Source organism: Lepisma saccharinum, chromosome 24 (assembly GCF_977018435.1).
Source record: "Lepisma saccharinum chromosome 24, izLepSacc3.1, whole genome shotgun sequence".
NCBI lineage: Eukaryota > Metazoa > Arthropoda > Insecta > Zygentoma > Lepismatidae > Lepisma > Lepisma saccharinum.
Window position 1 is genome coordinate 40,736,076 of NC_139252.1, and position 24,096 is coordinate 40,760,171.

Genomic DNA, 24,096 nt, shown 5'->3' on the forward strand with positions numbered 1-24,096 from the left:
CATTATATTAAGCTCATGAACTATAATTGGGACAATTTAATACTGATTTGAAACGATTAAAGGCATTAAAACGACAAAGTAAACTTTTGCGCAATCTTTCTGCCGATTCGCATTATTGAAACAATATTTAACCAATGTGGACGTTATCTCATATTTGGAAATGCTGCATTGGTTGAACTTCCTGTGGACAAGACCGTGAGTCACGCCTCCTGCTCCTCCGAATCGAACTTCACTCTGATTGGAGGATCGTATATTTCACAACACTTCCTTGTTTCAGAGCTACCAACATAATTTTGTAAGACGTTGGACTTAGAAAAAATCCATGCGACAGATTTTTTGAACATGACTGTACCACAAAATCAACAGTAAGCTAGGAAGTCCACACCCGATAGTGGAAGACCTTATATAAAGCTTAAAGGCTGAGACAGAAATGTCCAATGACATGATTCTTAGGATGGAAATGAGCCTGAAAGATGTAAAACGGAAGAAAGAAATGCGTTCTTGTTTTTTCGAGAGTAGCACTAACAAGTATGAGATTGGTGGTATTCCTAATTTTTTAAGAACAGTGTCATATGTTTTGAAATTTGAATTTGAAATTTAGGTAAAGTTAATATTAAAGTTCATTGTATTGTATTCTTAATCTTATCTTCTAATATATAAAAATGGATATGTGTGTGTGAGTGTGTGTTTGTTTGTTCCGCCATAATTCCCGAACGCCTGGAGCGACTTCAGCCAAACTTGGTATACATATCACTTGCAATCTCGAAAGAAATACTGTGGGGGTAAGGCACCCCTGGCACCCCTAGGGGTGGGGGTGGGAAGGGGGTGACATGTAAAAATAATCGAAAACGACCGATATTAGTGTGGAATCGACAGTTGTCGGGGTCGCTAAGATGAATATTGACACTCCCAATGCCGTTTAACTCCAAGACACCCCAAGAGAGAGAGAGAGAGAGAGGTGAGGAGGAGAAGGCCAAGAGAGAGGGAGGAAATAAGAGAAGTGAAGAAGAGAGAAGAGGCAAATAAGAGAAGCGACAGAGAGAGGTAGGTGGTACCCTCTGCAGGCTCAATTGGGCTTGCTTGTCATGAGAGTAAAGCTATTATTTCTGCTCACCATGAATACTTGAAATCCGTAGGCTTTCTACATGGCTTGTTCAACTGGGCAAACTTTGAATTACCTGATTCTTTGCTATGTTGTATGGGAATGGATACAGGTACCACGTGACTACTTCCTTGCATGGCGGCGTTGTGAGAGACCCATTGTAAGTGAGATACAAGTACTTAAGTTCCTTGACGAACGTTGAAAGGGGTTTCGGGTCAATGTTGATGGTTGTTTTTGCTGTTCTGATGTTCTCGAATTCCGACGTCAGAAATTTCATGTCTGAGTTGGATGCACCTACCTATAAAAAAGACGAAGCAGATGTTAATAGAATACTACTAACATTAATAACTAACACTACTGCTAACACCACAACTAATCATGATCACCAGTATTGAGCTGATACTCCGTGACCTCTTACTCTGTTATTGCAACCACTACTTGTGAAGATAATAGCCAAGAAGAGAGAAGCTATCCAAAGTGAAAAACAGAATAACCAAGAGTAGTTATCATTAATGCTAAATAACAACAATAATTAAGAGCAGAGATCAACAAGGCAAAATTAACAGTAAAATAAGGAAGATTATAGATTATCAATGCAAAAATAACATCAGAACAACCAAAAATAGATATCAGTAATACAGAATAACCAAGAACAGAGATCAGCAATGATAAAAGTAACAGAAAGCTGTAACATCAACAATGCAAAAATAACAAGTGGATAACGACGAGTAGAGATCATGAATGCTAAATAACAGCAGGATAACCAAGAGCAATTTCAACAATACAAAAATAACAACAGGATAACCAATAGTAGAGATTAACAATAACAATAACCAAAAGCAGATATCAGCAATACTAAATAACAAGAAAATAATATGAGCTGAGCAATGCTAAACAATAACAGGATAACTGAGAGTATAGATCAACAATAAAACCAGAATAACCATGAGTGTATATCATCAATACAAAAATTGACAAAGATAACCAAGGGTAGAGATTAGCAACACTAAAATAACAGAATAAACAAGAGTGTAGATCAGAAATGCTAAACAACATAATAACAAGAAGAGAACTGAGCAATGCTTAATAACAACAGGATAACAAGAGCCGAGATAACAGAGAACAAAACACAAAATTAGAACCAAACCAAAAGTAGAGATTAGCAATGCGAAAATAATAATAGGATAAGAGAAGAGACCAGCAATACTAAATAACAACAGGATAACGAGATCAGAGATCAACAGTACTAAAGTAGCAAAATAATAACCAGGAGTAGAGATCATCGATGCTAAAATAGCAAGAGAATAACAAGAGAATAACCAAAAGTAGAGATTAGCAATGCGAAAATAATAATTGGATAACGAGATCAGAGATCAACAGTACTAAAGTAGCAAAATAATAACCAGGATTAGATATCAGCGATGCTAAAATAGCAAGAGAATAACCAGGAGTAGAGATTAGATGCTAAATAACAACAGGATAGCAAGAGCAGAGATCAGCAATGATAAAATAAGATAGCCTAGAGAAGAGATCAACGAAAACTACAGAATAACCAATAGTAGAGATCACTAGTGTAAAAGTTACAACAGGTAACAAAAAGTAGACCTCAACAATGCTAAATAGCAATAGGAAAACCAAGAGCAGAGGTCAGCAATGCTAAATAACAGAATAATCAACAATAGACATCAACAATACAAAAATAACAACAGAATAACCAAGAGGAGAGATTAGTAATGGAAATAAAAGAATAACTATACAAAGTTCTGAAAGTAATAACCAAATACGGACTATAAGCGCAAAGAAAGCAAATAAATAACGAGAATATTTCGGGTTATTAATACAAAATGAATACAGGACCCTCCCGATGTCGTGTCGATCCTCGGTGCAGGCACATTGCACAGTTCTTCGGATCCTAAATAAAACTGTAGATCCAGTCCCGATTAGCCTATCTGAGCATAAAGCGAACTTAAACTTTCGGCAACAAAATGAACACAGGAGTAGTCAAAAGTATAGATTAATCATACAGTAACTTACATCGTAAAAGTAAGCAACAACGACAATCCCGTCTTTGTAGTTTAGAGCATTGTCGAAACTTCCGTACTCCGTCTTGTAGTGTACAGCATGCCCCTCTAGCGCCGACCTGTAAAAAATATGGTTGTATTATCTTAATTCGTTAAGAAATGATTATCTTCACTAAAAGTGATTCCTAGTAATGGAGTTTATTTGCTGTTTTCAACTTTCTTTGAAAAGTAATTTCGGTCATCTGGATTTATAATACAGTGGATGCATTACTAGTTCTTGTGTGCAATTCTGAGTCGGGTCATTCCATATCAATTCAACCAAAAAAAAGAGGTTTGGGAACCCACCATCTAAGATTTTTATGAAACTTGGTACATTCAATCGTTCCATGGTAGTAAGAAACCACATAAAATTTTTCGCCTCTAACTCATCTGGTTTCAGAGTTATGGCCTCTCAAACTTTCAGCCAACTCTCGTTTTCCTTCATTTCCGAAGCCCTCATTGAAACCTGCACTGCTTTACAAAAAAAAATCTATCTCGCTCACACATGATTCAATCCTTTTGAAATTTCACAACAATATTAACCAAACAATAGGCATTTCAGAAAAAAATATGACAACACATGATATCAGTATTTTAGTAAAACAAAAAATTAATAAAAAAAATACTAGCGGGATTTTGTTGCCGAAAACATGCCTTGCTAAAATTTCAATTATCATTAAAAGGGAATGAATTAATACCAGCATAAGTATTTTTAAAATTAACCTGGATATGTATTCTAACTTACCCAGCAATAAAAGTTATGGTTATTTTATTCCTTCTATAAATATAATATACTTATGTCTGATATTTGGATGAAATGGCTTCCGGAGTATTTAATTATTTTGGTTAACTCAAAATCAATCAAATAATGTGTTATAAATTAATCAGTGAAGCAAACTCGAAATTCTACACTTTTGTTTATTCTTTGAGCATTGTTGTCTTATTATTTCCTTACTTATTTATAAAATAATTTATCCATATATAAGCAAAATATGTATGGTTCAAAAAAAATCTTTGTTTAATGTTGTGTTCTTTGTAAGCAGCAGTTTGATGATATGTCAACATTACCTGAGACAGAATAGCAATAAAGATGACAATAATGATAATAATAATAATAATTTATATTATTTTATTAATATGAAATCATCGTTGAACAATATCAGTTATTATGGTATCCCCTCCTGCTTCAACATTTGGTGTTTGATGATTTATCCATATAGATATTTAAATGTGATTGACCAAAACACAGGTTTAAAAATAACTGAATATTCCATATAGTGCCCATATTTTTTTTTACCTTTCCATATATGTGCATGCAACATATACAAAAATGTACTTTCTGACACAAGTTGTATACTTTGACACGTTGGATTATTTTGTCCATTGAACTTAGAACCTTTTGCCATCCAGATGTTGTTTCTGGTGGATCAACAACAGCCAGCTCATGGGGAATTGGTACTGCACATATATCTTCATGTCTGGGCCAATAGAATGATGGGGAAGGAGCATGGGGGTGAAGAAACTTTACAACAACATCTCCTTGATCTTCATCCACTTGAGATACCATTCCAAAATACCACAACTGATCATTCTTACAAGCAATGTAACATACCGGAAAGAGTTCATGTAGCTTTACAATAAAAGATTGGCGGTTTTTCAGACTGTACGTGAGAGATGGGGTCTCATCTTGACTGATTCTTCCAGCCACAATGGTGCCTGCAGAATCCAGAGGTCTGAAATTGTGGAAACTTCTAGTGCCTGGAACTGTTTGTACATCTGTAAACTGGTTTTGAAGTGTCAAATGGGTTGAATCAACTTCACCTTTCTCAATAAAGTGAAATGCAATATTTGTAATTTTTTCCACACAGAAATTGTAAAAATCCCCTGTTGTTGTGATCTGTCTCTCAAATAGTCTCTGTAAACTCTCTTTTCGTGCCAAGCGTTTTGCTGTTCCGCCAATCCCATTACATTCTGATTTCCCATGGCTTGTTGCAAAGAATGACCATTGTGCCTCTAGCTGGAAGTCCTCTTCATGTAGACACAAGTTGAGAAAGTTATATTTGTTTTTGTATTGAGCAGCACCCCTGTCACGAAAATAGTGTATTTTCTTGACATGTGAAAAATTTTCTTTCAGAAATCTCACGACTATTCCTTGAATTTTGTAAACCATGTTCACATCATGCTTCAGGTCATTATATATGATGCAGTGTGATGAAACAATCTTTTCCCCAACAGAGTTCTTACAGTAGACTACCACAGGATGTACAGTACATGACTCAGAAGTCCAGTGGTAACCTTGGGCCTCATCTTGGATTGTAAAAGATTGGATTCAATCTTTTATTGTAACTGTAGATGAACTCTTTCCTGGATGTTACATTGCTTGCAAGTATGATCAGTTGTGGTATTTTGGAATGGTATCTCAAGTGGATGAAGATTAAGGAGATGTTGTTGTAAAGTTTCTTTACCCCCATGTTCCTTCCCCATCATTCTATTGGCCAAGACATGAAGATACATGTGCAGTACCAAGTCCCCATGTGCTGGCTGTTGTTGATCCACCACGAACAACATCTGGAAGGACATACCACTTCTCAGACATCTGCATGACGTCAGTGCAGGAAAGAATCATACATTTGGATGGCAAAAGGTTCTAAGTTCAATGGACAAGATAATCCAATGTGTCAAAGTATACAACTTGTGTCACAAAGTAAATTTTTGTATATGTCGCATGCATATATATGGAAAGGTAAAAAATATACAGGGTGAGTCATAAGTCTCCATACAAATGGTGAAAACGATGACTAATGTTTGTTTTTCCTTTTCAGGCAGGTGAACCAATGAAAAAGAGATGCCACTAACGAAGGAAGAACGGATTGACATCGTTCTGTTGGCTGGGAGTGGTATCACCCGTCATGTAGCACGTACATGCAATGCAACACACAGAATGCAGGTAACCCATCACACCGTGGCCAAACTTATCAAGAATTTAGAAGGACAGGTTCATTTGTTGCTGTCTTTGGTCTTCCAGGCCTGCTTTCGTCGGCAACGAACTTTGGCCACGGTGTCATGGGTTATCTGCATTCTGTGGGTTGCATTGCATGTACGTGCTACATGACGGGTGATACCACTCCCAGCCAACAGAACGATGTCAATCCGTTCTTCCTTCGTTAGTGGCATCTCTTTTTCATTGGTTCACCTGCCTGAAAAGGAAAAACAAACATTAGTCATCGTTTTCACCATTTGTATGGAGACTTATGACTCACCCTGTATATAGGCAATATATGGAATATTCAGTAATTTTTAAACCTGTGTTTTGGTCAATCACATTTAAATATCTATATGGATAAATCATCAAACACCAAATGTTGAAGCAGGAGGGGATACCATAATAACTGATATTGTTCAACGATGCTTTCATATTAATAAAATAATATAAATTATTATTATTATTATCATCATTATTGTCATCTTTATTGCTATTCTGTCTCAGGTAATGTTGACATATCATCAAACTGCTGCTTACAAAGAACACAACATTAAACAAAGATTTTTTTGAACCATACATATTTTGCTTATATATGGATAAATGATTTTATAAACAAGTAAGGAAATAATAAGACAACAATGCTCAAAGAATAAACAAAAGTGTAGAATTTTGAGTTTGCTTCACTGATTAATTTATAACACATTATTTGATTGATTTTGAGTTAACCAAAATAATTAAATACTCCGGAAGCCATTTCATCCAAATATCAGACATAAGTATAATATATTTATAGAAGGAATAAACTAACCATAACTTTTATTGCTGGGTAAGTTAGAATACATATCCAGGTTAATTTTAAAAATACTTATTCTGATATTAATTCATTCCCTTTTAATGATAATTGAAATTTTAGCAAGGCATGTTTTCGGCAACAAAATCCCGCTAATATTTTTTTTATTAATTTTTTGTTTTACTAAAATACTGATATCATGTGTTCCCATATTTTTTTCTGAAATGCCTATTATTTGGTTAATATTGTTGTGAAATTTCAAAAGGATTGAATCATGTGTGAGCGAGATAGATTTTTTTTTTGTAAAGCAGTGCAGGTTTCAATGAGGGCTTCGGAAATGAAGGAAAACGAGACTTGGCTGAAAGTTTGAGAGGCCATAGCTCTGAAACCAGAGGCGAAAAATTTTATGTGGTTTCTTACCACCATGGAAGGATTGAATGTACCAAGTTTCATAAAATTCTGAGATGGTGGGTTCCCAAACCTCTTTTTTTTGGTTGAATTGATATGGAATGACCCTAAGGTATATTCAGGGAGGTGCAGTCTGGCGTTCGGAAAAGTTCGGAACCATTCGTGAACCTCCACGGATGACGTCAGCCACGGGACATCTCAAAGATGTATAGGAATTCACACTTCTTCCGTGTTTTTGAAAAGAAATTTGTTTTAAAAATCGAATGAATGTTCTTTGCGTTGTTTGTATGTAAATATGTATGTATAGAGCAGACTATATCTAGTAAACTGTATCGCTGAAGGTTAACTATCAATAGAATTAACATGTAATGAAAAGCGGGAAAGTTAAAATTAATTGACAAATGTGACTTACCATGTCCAGGAAAGAAGCATTAACAAGACGCCAAGAAAGAGACAAAAAGGACACACACTGCGCACTTGTAGCAGGCATAAATAATCCAAACATTATTGTTATTTCACTTCACACTCTGTACACGCTGGATTTGAGAGCCTGGATAGATGAATTTTTATATCCTGTGAAGCGTCAACACGCACAAAATATTGAGTACATGTTTCTCATTTGTTCTCAAAGTCAAATATACATTAATGTAAACTAGATCACAAGCTTTCCCCTCCAAAGACAGTCCTGTCTGACAACAGGTTGGCTTTAATTAGACAACAACCTTTTTTTACCTTTCTTGACCTGACTTCGATTTTGTTTAATTTTCTAATTTAAATGCCTGATACGAATGTATGTCGAAGTTTTGACAATAGATCTATAATTTCCTTCTTTATCATAGGAAACCTGGAAAGTAATAATGATCTGATTGTTTCCATTACTCAACATTTCGTGCTTAAATCGCCAGGAGAATTGTATAAACAAAATGCATTTTCCATTTGCTCAACGATTTGAAATATCTTCAGTAGGTTTATACATGTAGGTGTAAGCTTTTCTTGTGCTAATGCACTTACAATATCACTTCTCGACAACAGTTTCGGTCTGCTTTTGTAACTAAGAAGACATTCGATTTGGTTGGGAAAAAAACTCGTCGAAGAATTTCCCTTACTTTCTTAGTCACGTTGAAAGCAGATTGCTTTGATTTGTGAAGTTTTACTAACTGTTGCCTCAAACTTTTATTGCTAATTTGTAAATTCTTCACTTTATGTAATAAACTAAATGCATTGTTTCATTACTTTGTTTACTTTTTTTTTAGCACTTTCATCCTGTAGCGTCTGCAGTTTCTTTTGTTCTTCAGCACATTTTAATTTCTTTTTCAGAGTTTCCAACTCACCATCTTGTTCGAGATTGGGTGTATTGAGTATATTTCCAGTACTCAAAGTCTCTGAATAATGTGCCATGCAAATTATTTTGCGAGGAGATAACCCTTCAAGTATTTCCACTGCTCGCTTTCGAATCTGATGTTTATTGACACGTCCACTTCCATCAATTATGTAATTTGACTGTTGCACACTACAATTTACAAGCAACCAGACAAATTTAAACTTGGTACAGCGTTTTTATTACAGGTAATGCTCAGCAGTTCTGCTTTTAAGTTTCGTTCTTAATCGGCATCCAGCTGTTTTGGTGTTAACGGGATCTAATCTCTTACACTTTGAAACTCACATCTTGCACGTAATCGGATCCTTTGGTAACGAAAAATAGCTTACACCTACTGTATTTTTGCCGGCCCCCGTGGCCGAGTGGTGTCGACCTCCGTGGCGAAGTGGTTAGCAGAGCGCGCTACAACGCCAGGGGTTCTGGGTTCGAGTCCCGGGTAAGGCATGGGTATTTGTGTTCGTCCAATTGATAAGAAAGAAAGAAAAAATGTAAAAATTGAAAAGTGTAAAAGTGAGAAAAATAGTGAATGGTGGGGGATACCTCCGTGTAGGGGTATTTCCTTTTAAAAAAAAAAAAAGTGGTTAGCACATCGCTCTCCGACGCCAGAGGTCCCGGGTTCGAATCCCGGCCTGGGCATGGATGTTTGTGAGTGAGTGTCCATTCATCAATTCATGTCATCACTCATCCCCATCTTTGCAAATTAGCCAAAAGTGGCAAAAAAGCGAAGTGATATAAGCAAATCAATCAATCAATCAACCTACTGCATTTCTTGCGTTGTTCGGGCACAAAGCAAAAGCACAATTGCGCGGCATCTTCATCAAGTGTTACTGTTGTTTTAAAAAAAAACTCCACTATCACACAAACTACAGGAAATACAAGGTACTTTCACGCTTCCTCGCACAAATGCAGATCCTGTAACAAGCGTAATGGTCAGTGCCAGCGTCACCCCTGTCCCGTGAGTGACGTCAGGGTTGGGACCGCCCATGACTCTCTTTTTTCAGCTTCGGGAGGGAAGACTGCGCTAATTTCTCAGTAGATAGTAAATGTGCCTTCCAGGTCACCCCTGATTTTTTGACCTCTAAGAAAATCGCACCAAAACCTCAAAAACTCACTTTCTCTCCACGTTCCGCGTCTCATTTATTGCGCTGACGATGTTTCACAGCGCAGAAAAGCCGGTACGAGAAAATGCACTTTCTCATCCTTGAAGTACGAATGCACCTTATCGTAATTTTTTTTAAGTCCGGGCCAATGTTTATATATCGTGACCTTTGTAAACCTCTCGCGCACGATGTGATATTTCTGCCACACACACACACACATGCGCGTGTGTGCCTCTCATTATTTCCGTATTGTGACGCAAGCAAACAAACAAAATAATAATAATTGTTTTTTAGGATTCCTGGCCCCTATAACCCCGCCAGGGTGCGTGGTGCCCAACCAAAAAAAGGTTCTAACGGCTGCGGTTAGATAACCACACCTCTGTAGAGTTTCACGTGTTTTTTTTCTCAAAGGTCCTATGAGACACCTCTGTTTGTCAAAAAATTCGAGATATTTGCAATTTAACGCTGTGGACTTAGAAAATTTTCGATTGATGAAAAAAATTGGTTCCATGACGACCTATGTTTATTTTGGTATGGGAGGACAGAGGACACCGAGACTCGACCAACGCACTAAACCTGACCTTTCTACGACTATTCGTTCAAAAGTTTACGAGTGATCAAAGTTTTGGAGGGTGGGTGGGTTAACTTCTTACCCCTTGACCACAGGACCACCAAAACTTGGTACACGTATTCTACACCTCCAAAATCGACAGCGGGGTATCTAACGATACCGGATGGGGGTGTTTTTCGATATATTTTTTCGATAACTCTTACCATTTTCGAGATATTTGCAATTTAAGATTTTTTTTAACGCTGGACTTAGAAAATTTTTGATTGATGAAAAATAGGTTCTATGACGACCTATGTTTATTTTGGTATGAGTGGACAGAGGACACCGAAACTCGACCGACGCACTAAACCCGACCTTTCTACGCCTACTCTACGTCACCAAAAAAAATCGACAAGGGGAGATTTTTCGATAACTCTCTCACTGTTTCCAAGGTACTTAGGTTTTTGATAGACGACAACGACGGAGTCATCAATGAGTAAACATCTGAACTCGGTGAACAAGTCAACTTTTTTCAGTACGTCAATATTTTTTTCTTTCTTATTTCTTAGTGAATGGGTTAGGTGACTTGCAACGACGAAGGCCTTCTAGCAACACGTACTTAGCTTATGCCGGCGTAATTCGCTAAAATATGTCTTTAACTATTGTCATTTAGGTAGTGTAATTGGTGGCACTACTGGTGAGAGAAATGAAGAGGTATTTTTGACTGTATAGAAATACTTAAAACTAAGGCAAAATGTCTATAAAAATGTTATTGCTACTGTGTATAACCTACGATTTTTGTAAAAAAAAAAGCTTCCGAGAAAGTATGACCCCCTCAGATTGATGTGGCTAAACTTGAATTTGCCAAATTGTTGTTTATAAATTTGTTAAAAATATGGTGTTTTTTTTCGATATTGTTTTGGCATCACTTAAAACTAATCCAAGATGCTCATATGAGCCACACCCACACACACCTACACCTATATATATTTACCCACACATACACATACACGTCTACTTCTGGTCTACTTCTATTGCATCATGTTGTGCAACAAATTATTATTCAATATTATGCAACAAATTATTAGACGTGTGTTGTTTTCTAATTGCTTGGCTAAGGGGAAATTTTTCTGAGAATTCTTTCCATTCCAAATATTCTTGTATATGTGTGTGTGTGTGTGGTTTGTGTAGAGATTGATGCGCTTATGTATGTGTGTAAACATTAAGGCATTGACTTGTTAAGAATGTTACATCAATAATACTGTCTCGGGAATGTTATGCTCTTCCTTTTTCTCTATAAAAAAGAGAAATTTGTGTTGATTGTTTGGTTAAAAAGAATTTCCTAATTATTTGTTTTTGTCACAAGAATTGTTTTGCATTCCAAACATTCCTAAGTGTCTTGCATAAAGATTGATACACTTACAGCTATATATGTGCATTAACTTGTTAAGAATGTCACATCAATAATACCGGCTCGGAAATGTCATGTCCTCTCCCTCTATAGAAGGTCATATAAAATGTGCTAATTGGTTGGCTAAGCGGGATTTTCTTATTTAGTAAATTGAGGTTATAAATACGTACGTATAAAGGTTTTGCTAATATGGAATGCTAAAGCTCAGTACTTGGCTCTCTCAGGGATTCGAATTTTATTAGGTTAAACAGCATAGAAATTTCACAGCAAGAATTCTCATATTTACTGATGATATTCTTAACAACCTGTGTTGTGATTCTACTATAAACTGTATACAAAATATGCAGTCCCTAGAATGAGATGGACGAGGCTTATGAACCTCGACCTATACAGTTGTACAATCTGGCAATGAATGGATGTTTTTTTTTTTCATTAAGGGCCAGTTTTTCAATGTCCTGTTAATCTTTCTGTTAACTAACTGCCAGTTGGAGATAACAGCCAGTCTTAACCAGCACCGGGTTTTTCAATGTGAAAGTAACTGCCATTAACTAAACCATGGTTCGTTCTCCGAAACAGTGTGTTGGCAATTCTGAAGCACGGAAATTACAGGAAATCGATCTGCGCGCCATCTGTTAGTATAGTTTCAAAACGCGTCGACTGGCATACAGCCTGGCGTTTAAATATAGAACTACAAGCACGCCGCGCTCGAAAGCACGTTATTGCATTGTGAAACGATAGGAACAATGGCTGCGCATCCATTTTGTATGCTTACAAAATAAATTAACGAAATACAGCACTACAAATTTGGTTTCTTCTAATAAAGGCCAATTCCACGTGGGGGAAATGATGTTATGAGGCGCAAGCGCAGATACTTTCTTGTAGAAGAAGCGTGAAGAACTCGAAAGTCGAGACATTAATAATAACGGTTTGTTGATATAAACACTATTATTATTATTAATATGTAAATATTGTACATTTGACTGCATGCTTTGTACCTCTCTATGCATGTTGTTGAGCGAAAAAACATGATGTTAATAGTAAGCATGCTTTCTAAACTTCTAAAAATATGAAGGTACGAGTAGAAATAATTTTAAAATTTACTCTAATATTTATCCGAGAAAATCATTCAACAATAAAGGGTGAATTAAATGCAACACACGTAATAAATAATTGACAAGAAAAAAAATAACCTTGACCAGGACTCGAACTCGTATTACAAAACACAACACGCTCCAAAAAGGTGGTGCCGCTAACCACTACACCAAATTACCAATTGGAGATTGTCCCGCCTAGTAGACCGGATATCCTGGCCACAAAAGTAGTGTATATTAGGCGTTTCAAAATAGTACTTAGTAGGTATGGTCTTTTTTTACCAATTGAATATCACTTTTTGACATACTTTGACAATTTTTTGTCGATGTTTTAGCGTTTAGCGATGTTTTAGTACAAATTTTCACTATACTCATTTTTCCCCCACTCGTACTTGGTAGGTATATCATGATGTTACGTGATACAACTTAACCTATCCTTTTTTTACGATTATTTAATTTTTTTACGATCCTAAGTGATATAACTTAACCTATCATTTTTTTTTATTTATGCACTGTTTGAACGTTATTATTTGAGGATCATATTTTGTAGGTATTTTTTTTATCAATCGAATATAAGTTTTTGACATATTTTGACAATTTTTTGTCGATGTTATAGCGTTTAGCGATGTTTTAGTACAAATTTTCACTGCACTCATTTTTTTCCCTACTCGTACTTGGTAGGTATATCACGATGTTACGTGATATAACTTAACCTATCTTTTTTTTTTACGATTTTTTTAATTTTCTTACGATCCTAAGTGATATAACTTAACCTATCATTTTTTTTTATTTACGCACCGAACTAACCTACAAGGGGGACTCCGTTTGTTTTAATATTTCAGTATTATAAGGTTTTCACAAATTTTATATAACCTAAAATGTGTTGGATGTTGATTTTTAGTATGTGGCAATTTTTTATGAATTTTAAAACTGTTCCGTCACCCTCTCGTTCTTCACGTCGTGGACGAAGGACTTCTCTGCAATCAGGATGACGCTGCATAGAGTATCGGCAGGCAGCGCGTCGTGGAACTCGCAGACGACCTTGATGTTGGTTCGATCGTTGACCACAACCTCCTTTCTCTTAGATGTGTTGATGACGGTCATGGGTCTCCGTGCTTTGAACTCGCTGGGCGTGTAGTACATGTCCACGCTTCCCTCGGTCACGCGTTTGTAAGCCGAGAACGCTTCGTAAAGTTTGAGGTAATCGTTTTTGGTCACGTCGAGGTTGTAATTCTCGCGCGGGAACACTTCGTTGCGTCCGTTCTTCAGATAAACGTTCTTGATCTTGCAGTCGTCGAACTTGCTGGAATCTTTTTCCTGATCGTTATCGCGTCCGGTCTGAAAAAGCACTACGACGAAATCTGGCATGTCGAACTGTATGTTGTTGAACTGCGTCGTCACGTCGAATTCCATGTGACTTCCCGACGCTATTTTCTGTACGCACTGGTAACCGTGAAAGTGAATCAGCACCTGCGGACTTTTCAAGATCTCCGCTTTGTACTTGAGGGCGTAGTTCGTTTCGTATTCCACCACCGGCATTCTCAATTCCATGCTCTGGATGACGCACTTGGCTGCTTCGGGTAAAGTATTGGCTATCGGCGTGGTGCCGTCCGGACCCAAAGTAGCGTATCGCATCAGTGCGTCGTTGTCGTTGGCCGCTCTTCGAAACGTGATCCTCAGTCCTCCCTTCCACATGATCTCCTTGTAATCGGAGAAGAAACCAGGCAGCAGACGCATGGGAAAGAGCACCGTGTGACTTTTCGTCGATATTTTGGTTCCGGCTTCGAATCCCCCGGCCTGGTAGTACGCTGCGTCCGTTTTGGATAATTTCAACGTTCCCACTGCCGTCGACGTGATGCCTGGATAATCTATTCTGTTGATGACGGTGTTGTGTTTCCTCACCTCCACCTGCGAGAACAGGTGAGGCACGAAGTTGTCCACGAGTATTAAGTTTGCTGCTGCAGGAAACGCGTCTCCGCTTTCCTTCTTCACCACGTCGAATTGAAGGTAGAGGTCTGCTCTGTGAGGATGAACGAACCCGTCGCCTACGTCCACGTCGTATTCGATCTCCCTGTTCGCCTCGTTCAGATTGGCGAACGTGCGACGGTTGGGAGGGAAAGATTGCAATTCGTAACTTTCGATTTGCTCCATTTTACATGTATGGTTATTTATTATACGTTGATCTCCACGATGGCCGTCGTAGTGGCACCTGCGAAATCCACCACGTCTCCTTTCTCGTTCGTCACCACCAACTCTATGTCGTCTATGCGGTTGCGACATACTGGAAAATAGATCGGCGAAGAGGGCGTGTAGATGATTGGTTCCATGAACTCGGAACTTGGTTTGAACGTGGCTATGATTCCCGTCTGCTTGTGACTTCCTAACAATCCGTCCGAAGATTTCGTGATCATACCTTCGGCTACGTTACAGTGTACGTTCAGAGTCTCTATGGCCAAGAATTTAGGAATGTTGGTTGCTACGTGCTTGATGCCAGCTTCGAGTTTGGTGTTGTTCTCGAAACCTAAAAGTTCTCCCATGGTGCCCAGGTCCACGGTCTCCGTCGCGGATAGGATTTCCACTCTGTGCGTGACCGAATTTTGAGAAAAGTATGTGCCTTTGGGTAATTGAGCTTGCAAAGTGGAAAGATTGTATTGTCCTGGCGTGACGACGATGTGTTCGCTTCCGACGCTAATTTTGTTGTTGTGCTGCGTGACGTTGGGTATGAGGTACATGCTGTAGAATGCACGCAGAGCCACGGATTTAGGATAGACGATGTCGTCGTGCAGCGTGAGTTTCAAGATTGAAGATTCGCTCGTGAGATGGAACACGCCCATCCTAGTGATGCTGTTTGAGGTTCCACAATGCTTTCTGGAAATCCTCGATCGTAGGGTTATTTATTTTAGAGAGAAACGCGAGCACGGAGAGGCAGAGATGACCGCAGTTCACGTCTCCGAAATTTTGAATGCGTTCGTCGTTGTAGTATATGGAGGTTTTGTTCGTTTTCAGATAATGAATTAAATTTGCAGGTGGAACACCTCCGAAAGAATCGAAAACGAATGCTTTATCATTGTCGTTTTTGCGGTAACATATCCAATGCGTGCCTGGATTTTCTTGACCGTCCAAGTTGACTACTCCGCATTCTTTTTTTTTCACGGTTGAAGGTAACGAGTCGGACATGAAAACTCCTCTGAAGTGTTTGATTTGTAACGGTTCGATCAGAGATTCAATGTCTCGGTTGGTGAGTGCTTCTGTTTCTTTTTTTTAAACTTTTTCATCACGCCCTTCCCCTTCTTCTCCATGGCCAGATTGTGACGTTTCTGTTCTTCCAATTCCGCCTTGTTCTTCTTCGAGTCGATGACGGTTTTTGCGATGGCGGCACTTCCGCCGGCTAAACTTCCAACGGCCCCCAATGCTGCCAGGATGGCCGGGATGCTGAATATGAAACCTCCGACCTTTTGCTGTTTCCGCGAACGCTGCAATCTTTTCAATTGAGGTGTGCTGAGCAGCAATTTCATTCCGTGTCCTTTCGACAAGCAAGAACGTTTCTTCTCGCGTTGTTTCTTGGTGAGTAACCCATCGAGAGCACCTAGATTTTTTAGATTGGAGTATGGTATCTGGTACACGACACCCTTGGGCTTCATGTTGATGCTCTATGTGTTATTTTCACGGTATGTTATTTATATATATATTCTGAGATTTTTTCTTGTGTAGTTTTTTACGGTATGTTATTTATATATTTTCAAGGCCTCGCTGTCGTTACACAAATTCTATTACGTGCTTCGTTTTCTTGCCAAGAAGTTCCTTTGTCCCCTTGTACACGATTCGAGTTTTGTTCTCGATTAAAATAGATAGCTTCTCGTCGGATAACATGTTAGCGTATCGATCTGGTAAAAATAGACTGTATTGTGCGTTGAGCAACAGGCGTACCTTGGGACCATACTGGGTAGAAACAATTGAACCGGAAGTTATCGTGTAAGGTTTGTCGACTTCCAATTCCTGAATTTTTACATACTCGACTGACAAATTTAGCATTTGTTTTAATGCTTGGAGATCACTTATTTTTTCGGTCGTCATATCAAAGAAAAATTTCAAAGTGTTAGAGAGAAATTTAATTGTTTTTCACGATGTGTGTTATTTATATATACCGAAGATTATTTTTTTTCACGATGTGTGTTATTTATATATCAAGTTTTTTTTTTGACACGTATATATATTATTATTTTTTAACAGAGGAAGAAAGTTCGTGCTTCGGAAAACGCGAGGATGTGCGTAGTGATATCTTTCCTCTCCTGCATAGACTTGTACCAATCATCAGTATACTGTCTTCTTCCCTGCATCGCCTCGTACAGTTCGTCCGACCTATCGTCCAATTTTTGCCCTGCAGCCAAAAGCAGAATGTTGAGATCACCGCACCTCAGGCCGCTGATCTCCCGAAGAAGGTCCTTGAGAACCATTTCACAAGGGATGCGAAATTCCGGCATTGTTCTTGCTATGTTTACAAGTTTATTAACATCTCCGTTAACTACCTTTTTGAATATTTTAGATAGTAGCTCGGGTGGCAAATTAGTTATGCAATCCATGTTGTTTTTTTACTGTATGTTATTTATATACCCCACCCCAATTTTTGTTTCGTGTTCATGGCGATGGTGGTGCCTAGTGCGGCGACCCGTTCACCCAACGATGCGTCTCTACTCACGAATCTTTCGAAAGCTGCGTGCTCTAACTTTCTGTCTGCTTCGTGACGTGCATCCAGATCCGTCTGCGTGGTGTTGTAGGCGATGTCGTGATCTTTGCATGCGGCGTCCAACGGATTCACACCCTTGTCTCCTCTCTCCAATCTTTTCTCGAGTTTGGTACCAGGTCCGCAGTACTGGTAGCCAGGTAAATGCATCTCGAAAGGTAACTTGTTGATGATGTCGTTCACGAGTCCCTTTCCTTCGGCAACGTTCCAGAATTTCGGAGGCAGCGTGTTGATGATTTTGATCAGGTAACCTATGCCCTTGTCGTCGTTCACGATGAAGTTGGAAAGTTTCGTGCTGATCATGTCCACGATGCCAACCTTCTCGTTGTAGAAATTACGGTTGCCTGCATTCTCTTCGCCGGCTATCACCAACAATCGGTCCACGAGTTTCCTAACGTCGTCCACCCAAACGAATTCTTTGGGTAACGTGTTGTAGCGTTTGACGCCGCTGCCTGTTTTGACCTGGTTCCAAATCGGTTTGATGAGATTCCTGTACTTCTCGCCGCTGCTCGATTTCACCCTATTCTGCGAGGCGTCGTTGTTCTGGTACAAGGCATCCGTCATGATCAGAATTTCCTTGTAACTCTGGTAATCTTCGTCGGTGTAATCTTTCGGCTGCTTTTTGGCGACGAGTTCCCACAGTCCAACCGTACCCGGATACCTGTTCCAACTATCCTTGTCGCCTAAATTGACTTTAATGTCGTTGCCTTCGAAGGTCACCTTCGATTTCCCAATCTTCCACACCACACCGCCGCCTTCGCTGGTTTCCATGCTGGGATACAATCCGAACACTTCATCCTTGTCGAATTTCCCCGTGCTCAGGTAGTCTCGTGCCAAAGGTCCCAACTCGATCTTATCCGAAGACGACGACGTTCTGCCTATGGCTCGACGTCGTGCAGGTGCATCCTTCAGTTCGAACGGCGTCGAAGGAATGCTCGAAATGGGCGTGGGTACGGTGTAACTTTTAGCTGCGAGCGGTACGAGTTCATTAATCAAATTTTTATTTTGTTCCGTGACACTTTTAATTTCTTTACCTAGACCGCTGATGGCATCGATCACGGGTTGATCCTGACGTTTCTTCTCTTCGTAGAATCCGCGATTCTCGGATTTCCAACCTTTGAAGCGTTTCGCGAGGTAATCGCGAAGCTTGAGATTTTCGTCTTCGATTTTTCGTTTCGTCATGACGTTATTTATATACGTCGTTTCTCACAACGTTGCAACGTTTAGAAAGTCGTTGATTTTGTTTCTGTATTTTCCGTCGTTGGGTTTCCTCGTCATGTCGATCGTCACAAATCCGAAATCGTCACCGTTCCAGCAAGTAGAGCAGCCTTCCGAAAATTGATTGTAGTTCATGTCTCCGCCTACGTAGTCATCGTACGCATGCTTGAGGTTGGTGTGATCTTGACGAAACAAACATATGAAATTAGCGTTGTCTCGTACTAACTGTTTTGGAATTTTGGAAAACGTTTGAGCTAGGTAGAAGCAATCCATTCCTTTGTGACGACCTTGCGTGAAAAAGTTGCGAATTTCATTTTGATTTTCCAGGATGGCGTCGTCGAACACAACGACTGAATTTTCACGACAATCGTCGAGTGGTTTTATTTCCGAGGCAAACGTTGCAATGTCCAGACCATCGTACAGTTTCATCAGTTGCTGGTATTTGGATTGCTCTAAACTTTTCGAGAACACGTACAGGTGCCTGTTCTTCCAATCTAACCAATTCGGTGCGAGGAGAAAATTGTCCACGAGCAGTGTCGTTTTCCCACACCCCGATGGACCTACGATCAGACAGCGGATGCTGTCGGGAAGCAACTTGCCGTTCTTTTTCTTCGTTTGACTTTCTGGATCCGGTAGACGCTTCACCACGTTCCACGTACTTACAAGATCACTTCGTCCGCGTCGATCCAACTCTTTTCCGGAAGTCCCAACCATTTGACAAACAGTTTGTCACCTTTCCTACGCAATACTTTCTCGATGAGGTACGTGTCGGGGTGTTTCGTTTTAGAGAGTTCCTCTTCGTAAAATCTCCCTTTCAAAATCTCGCCGCTACTATCTTTTATTATATACGTGTGTCGGTTTCCAGGTAGAACTCGAACCACCGTAAAGAGTTCCGTGCTCCAATTTTTTGTGAATCCCTTCTCGAAGGTGCGTTTGAATTTGCTGATCCTCACCTGGTCTCCAATTTTGTATTTAGCTTTTTTTGTCGTGGGAGTGTACTTTGGACAGTAAACGGTAGAAATTAAACGCTGCTCGTCAAATTTGGTAACGTCAGCTGGCTTCATGCCTATTGTTCTGTGTACTGTATCATTATAGGTGTCGACGAGTTCCGGCAGGATGTCGACCCATTTGTAATTTCCCCGAAGCGTGAATCGTTTCCACATGTGTGTTTTCAAGGTTCGATTGAATCTTTCCACGATGCTGGCTTTGATGTGACTGAAGGTCGAATAATGTCGAATGCCGTGTTTTTGAATAAACTTTTGGAATACGGCGTTGTAAAATTCTTTACCGTTGTCTGTTTGCAGAAACCGTGGTCGTCTGCCGCCGCTTTCGCGAAAAATTAATTTGAATGCTTCCGTGACGCACGTTCCTGTTTTGGCTTTCAAAGGTAGAGCCCATGCGAATTTCGAAAACGTGTCTATGACGGTGAGGAGGTACTTGTTGCCCTTGTTCAATTTATGTACGTTTTTCAAATTGCCGCTACTCATCTCCACGAGGTCGCTTTGCCAGAGGTCGTCGATGCTCTTGGTTACCACAGCCAAACGTTCGTAGTTGCGGCGTGCAGGTTTATGCAATTCTTCGACGATGGCTTGCCTAGACATTTTCTTAGAGATTACGTTTCAAGAGAAGCACAAGCGTGATGGGATTCAAAGAAGGTGGCACTTCGCTCGTGTTTTGAATGATCAGCTTATCGCCGGCACTCACGTCGAAAACGGTGAGATCTTCGTCTTCGTGTATTTCATATATGTTGCGCGTTTCGTTCCAACGTGCCAGAGGAATGTTTCCTGCTTTCTGGACACCACGATTCGATATCAAAGTCATGGTGGGAACGCTAGCTTTTCTACCGTGAGACCAGTACGAAAATTCGTTTATCTGAATCGTGCCATCGAGGAGAAACTTGTAGTACGGATGATAAGGATGCAACATGTACAGTTTGTTACCTTCAACGAACGTGGAGATTCTCTGTTGATTGGGTACGCTGTTGATTTCGATGGCTTGCAGAGAATGCAGTTTAGCGAATTTAGTGTCGACGCTAACGAGGTTGCTGTGAAGCTGACCCAGTGTGTTTTGTATGGGCAACAAATGTTCGACTATGGTATCCGTTACGGTAGAAAAGTACGGTTTGATTTTCACTTCCACGTTCAACTGCTTGTAGCTTTCGTTGAGTTCTTGCAACTTGGCACCGAAAGAGGCCAGCGTCGATTCCTGCGTTGATTCCAGCACTCCAACTTGATCTCTGATGTTGACGACAATGTTCTGAAGGTTCTCGATTTGATTCAATTTCGAGCTCTTCTCGGTAAGATCGTTCACGATGATTCGCATGTCTGTAAACTGCGTGTGAAGGTCGGCGACGCTCTGCGAAGTGGGCAGCGTCGACATCAGCGAACTAATTTCGTCTCGAATCTGTTCCACGTTCGCCGTTTCCGTTTCTAGTCGTTTCAGCATTCGAGATATGTTTCTTTTCAAAGCGTGCAATTCTTTGGAGGTGGGGAGATTGGCCACTTTACTCTCGAGATCGCTCAATGAACTTTTGATGTCGCTCGAATCGGATAGTGCCGTCACCGCCGTTTTCAATTTTTCCAAATCTTCGCTCGAAGGCACGCTCGTCCGTAACGATTCCAAGTCACCCTGTATGTTGTCGAGTACGTGATGAAAATGAGCGAGATTCGTTTCGACGTTCAAATTTTCTAAATATTCGATCTTCTGCTGAACCGCGCTCAACGTGTCTTGAATGCCCGTCAACGCTCTCGCTTCAGCGTGAATATTTTTAATTTCTTCGTTGATCAATTCCAAGGACGCCTGAAGCGTAGCGATGGTGGTTTGAATGTGTTCGAAATCTCGATAGGCCTCCAATTGAATTTTTATGTTCGCGACGCTTTTACCGATGACCTGCAGTTCGTCCGACGATGGTAGGTTCGTCATTGTATCTTCCAAAGTCTGCAACTTGGATTTAATTTCTTCCAACGTGCTGGTGAATTCTTCTTGTAATTTGGAAACGACGACATGCAAGCGTTCTACATCAATATCGTTCACGACGGTTTGAAGTTCAGAGAAATTCTTTTCTATTGCGGAAGTTCGTTCTTCGATTTCGAGTTTCAATTTTTCCAAATCTTCATTTTTCGATTGAAATTGCTGTAATTTGGCCAAATCATTTTGAAGCGAATCCACGCTCAACTGTATATTTTGAACGTTGTCGTAAGAAGGTACGTCGACATAATTTTTTATGAGCGTTTTCAGTTCGGAATCGATTTTCAGAATGGGGTCGAGACATTGCGTTTGGAGCGTAGCGATTTCCGACTCTAAACTTTTGTTTAAGGTCTCCTGCAAAGCGATCAAATCGGTCCTCAACTTCTTAACTCGAATGTCCAACATGAGAATCTCTTCTGCGTGGTCTACACGCTTGGTGTTGCCGAAAATGTCGTTAGGCATTTTTTGGTTAACGGTTATTTATAATAGGATAGACGATTCGTAATTCTACGAAGAGAGGAATAAGTTTGTCGTAATCTCCGAGGAGTTCTATGTAAAAATAATCTCCTGCAGACACATCGTACGTAATATTAGAAAGCATCTTGTCGTGCTTGATTCGAAAAATGTTCTTGCCGGTAGAAATTTTGATTTCGCCTGCGTTTTCCGGATTCACGGTGATTTGAAGTTTCCCGTCGATTGGAATTTCGTAGAAATGTAAATTGTTATTAAAAACATAAAACATCTTGCCCACATCGTCATTCAGTTTCGTCCAAATGCTGTTGAGGTGAATGATCAACAGACCGTTGAGTTTAGGTAACACGGAAGGTAAGACTTCATGATCTGGTATGGACGGTGCAGTTTCCATGATGATCTGTTTTTTGAAACCGAACAAATTCATAGGCATGCTGGTTATTTAAGGATACGGTCAAAGTTTTATTTTGTAATGAGAGTCAAAGTGTTTTTTTTACTGAGTAACAAAATGTTTTTTTTTTCTTGAGTTAGTAAAAATTGTTGTGTGTGGTGGTGAGTGTTAATTATTTGCACTGTGCGCAATTCTTATTTATTTCTAAACGACGATGTCCCCAAGGCAATGTGTGAATACCACACTCGAGGACGCACCTCTTATCGTCGTTGGGATCCAGGGCAATTTTTCTAACTTTGTTTGTGCTGATGATATGGTTGACGCTCTGGATTCTTTGTTCTATGCTTAGTATCGTCGATTGTGAGTAAAGGCAATCGATGTAATCGTGGAAGGTGAGTTTGTTCTCCACCGTATTCTTGCCCACACCTTTTGCTTTCTTCGTGACGCTACTCTCTGTTTTTATGGCATACATCTTCGAACGCAAACCCGCGAACTCGACAATAATGTCACCGTTACATTCATCTTTCAGTTTACCTAGGACTTTTTTGTTGAGGGATGGAATTCCAAATCTGTTAGGTTGAGGGTACGCAGAAGTATCGAAATACTCAAGCATGGAAGGATTTTTTATGTCTTCGTATAGGTTAGGTGTTTGTATGCTGTAAATGAAGCTGTCGGTGTCCGTGTACAAAAGTGATATTTTATCATTGTAGAAGGGTTTCATCACGTCGTAATGAAATTCGAACATGTAAAGTTTCGACAAGTCGAGAACCGTTGCGCCAACGTAAATTGGTTTTCTGAATTTCATCAATTTTATATGTAGATTGAAAAGTGCTAAATTCTCGTTGTAAATTTTTCTCGACTTGAATCTAGGATCAGCTATCCACTTCCGACATTTATTCTTATCGGAAATTAATTTCACGTCTACGTGCTTTCTAACATTCTCCATGGTCTTTCCGTACACCGCATTGTTCATTAATTTAAAGAAGTCCTTGTCTAAATCGGAAGTGGCAGCTGTTCTATGTTGTGTGTTAGTTTCTATGTAAGGTCTTAACCACGTGGAATGTTTAAACTTTAGTATTCGTCTAACATTTACTATCTGAACACCCTTCCCAATCAAAAACCGGAGATTCTTGTAGTGGACGACGTATCTCTGTTTAGGGTCCAATGTTAACAAAAGCTTGTCTTGAACCGAGTCGGGTGGACATTTGATTTCGGGAGTCGGAGGCAAATCCGAAAACGTGTCGTGCAGGTGGTCGGAGAATTGGAGATCTACTTCTGCGAAGAAACCACACTCGCTATCGTCGAAATGAATAATGTCTATCGAAGTGGGATCTAACCATTCGAATCCCCCGTAAGGAAGTTTCTGAACCATGGCATGTCCGTAGAGATTATTAACGTCAGCGTAGAAGATGTAATTCGATGCTCGATTTGAATC

At 39.6% G+C, this 24,096-nt stretch overlaps 1 protein-coding gene across 1 annotated transcript in view; it reads right to left on the reverse strand.

The window, feature by feature from the left end:
• Window positions 1-2,381: 2,381 nt before the first annotated feature.
• The window catches only part of LOC145978160 (carbonic anhydrase 2-like), a 41,434-nt gene continuing 19,719 nt past the window's right edge, over window positions 2,382-24,096 (reverse strand). Inside the window, exons 5-6 of the mRNA XM_083110599.1 lie at window positions 3,137-3,242; window positions 2,382-2,390 (exon numbers count right to left, since the gene is read on the reverse strand). Coding sequence (XP_082966725.1) covers window positions 2,382-2,390; window positions 3,137-3,242 — 115 coding nt within the window. The remainder of the gene's footprint in view (window positions 2,391-3,136; window positions 3,243-24,096) is intronic.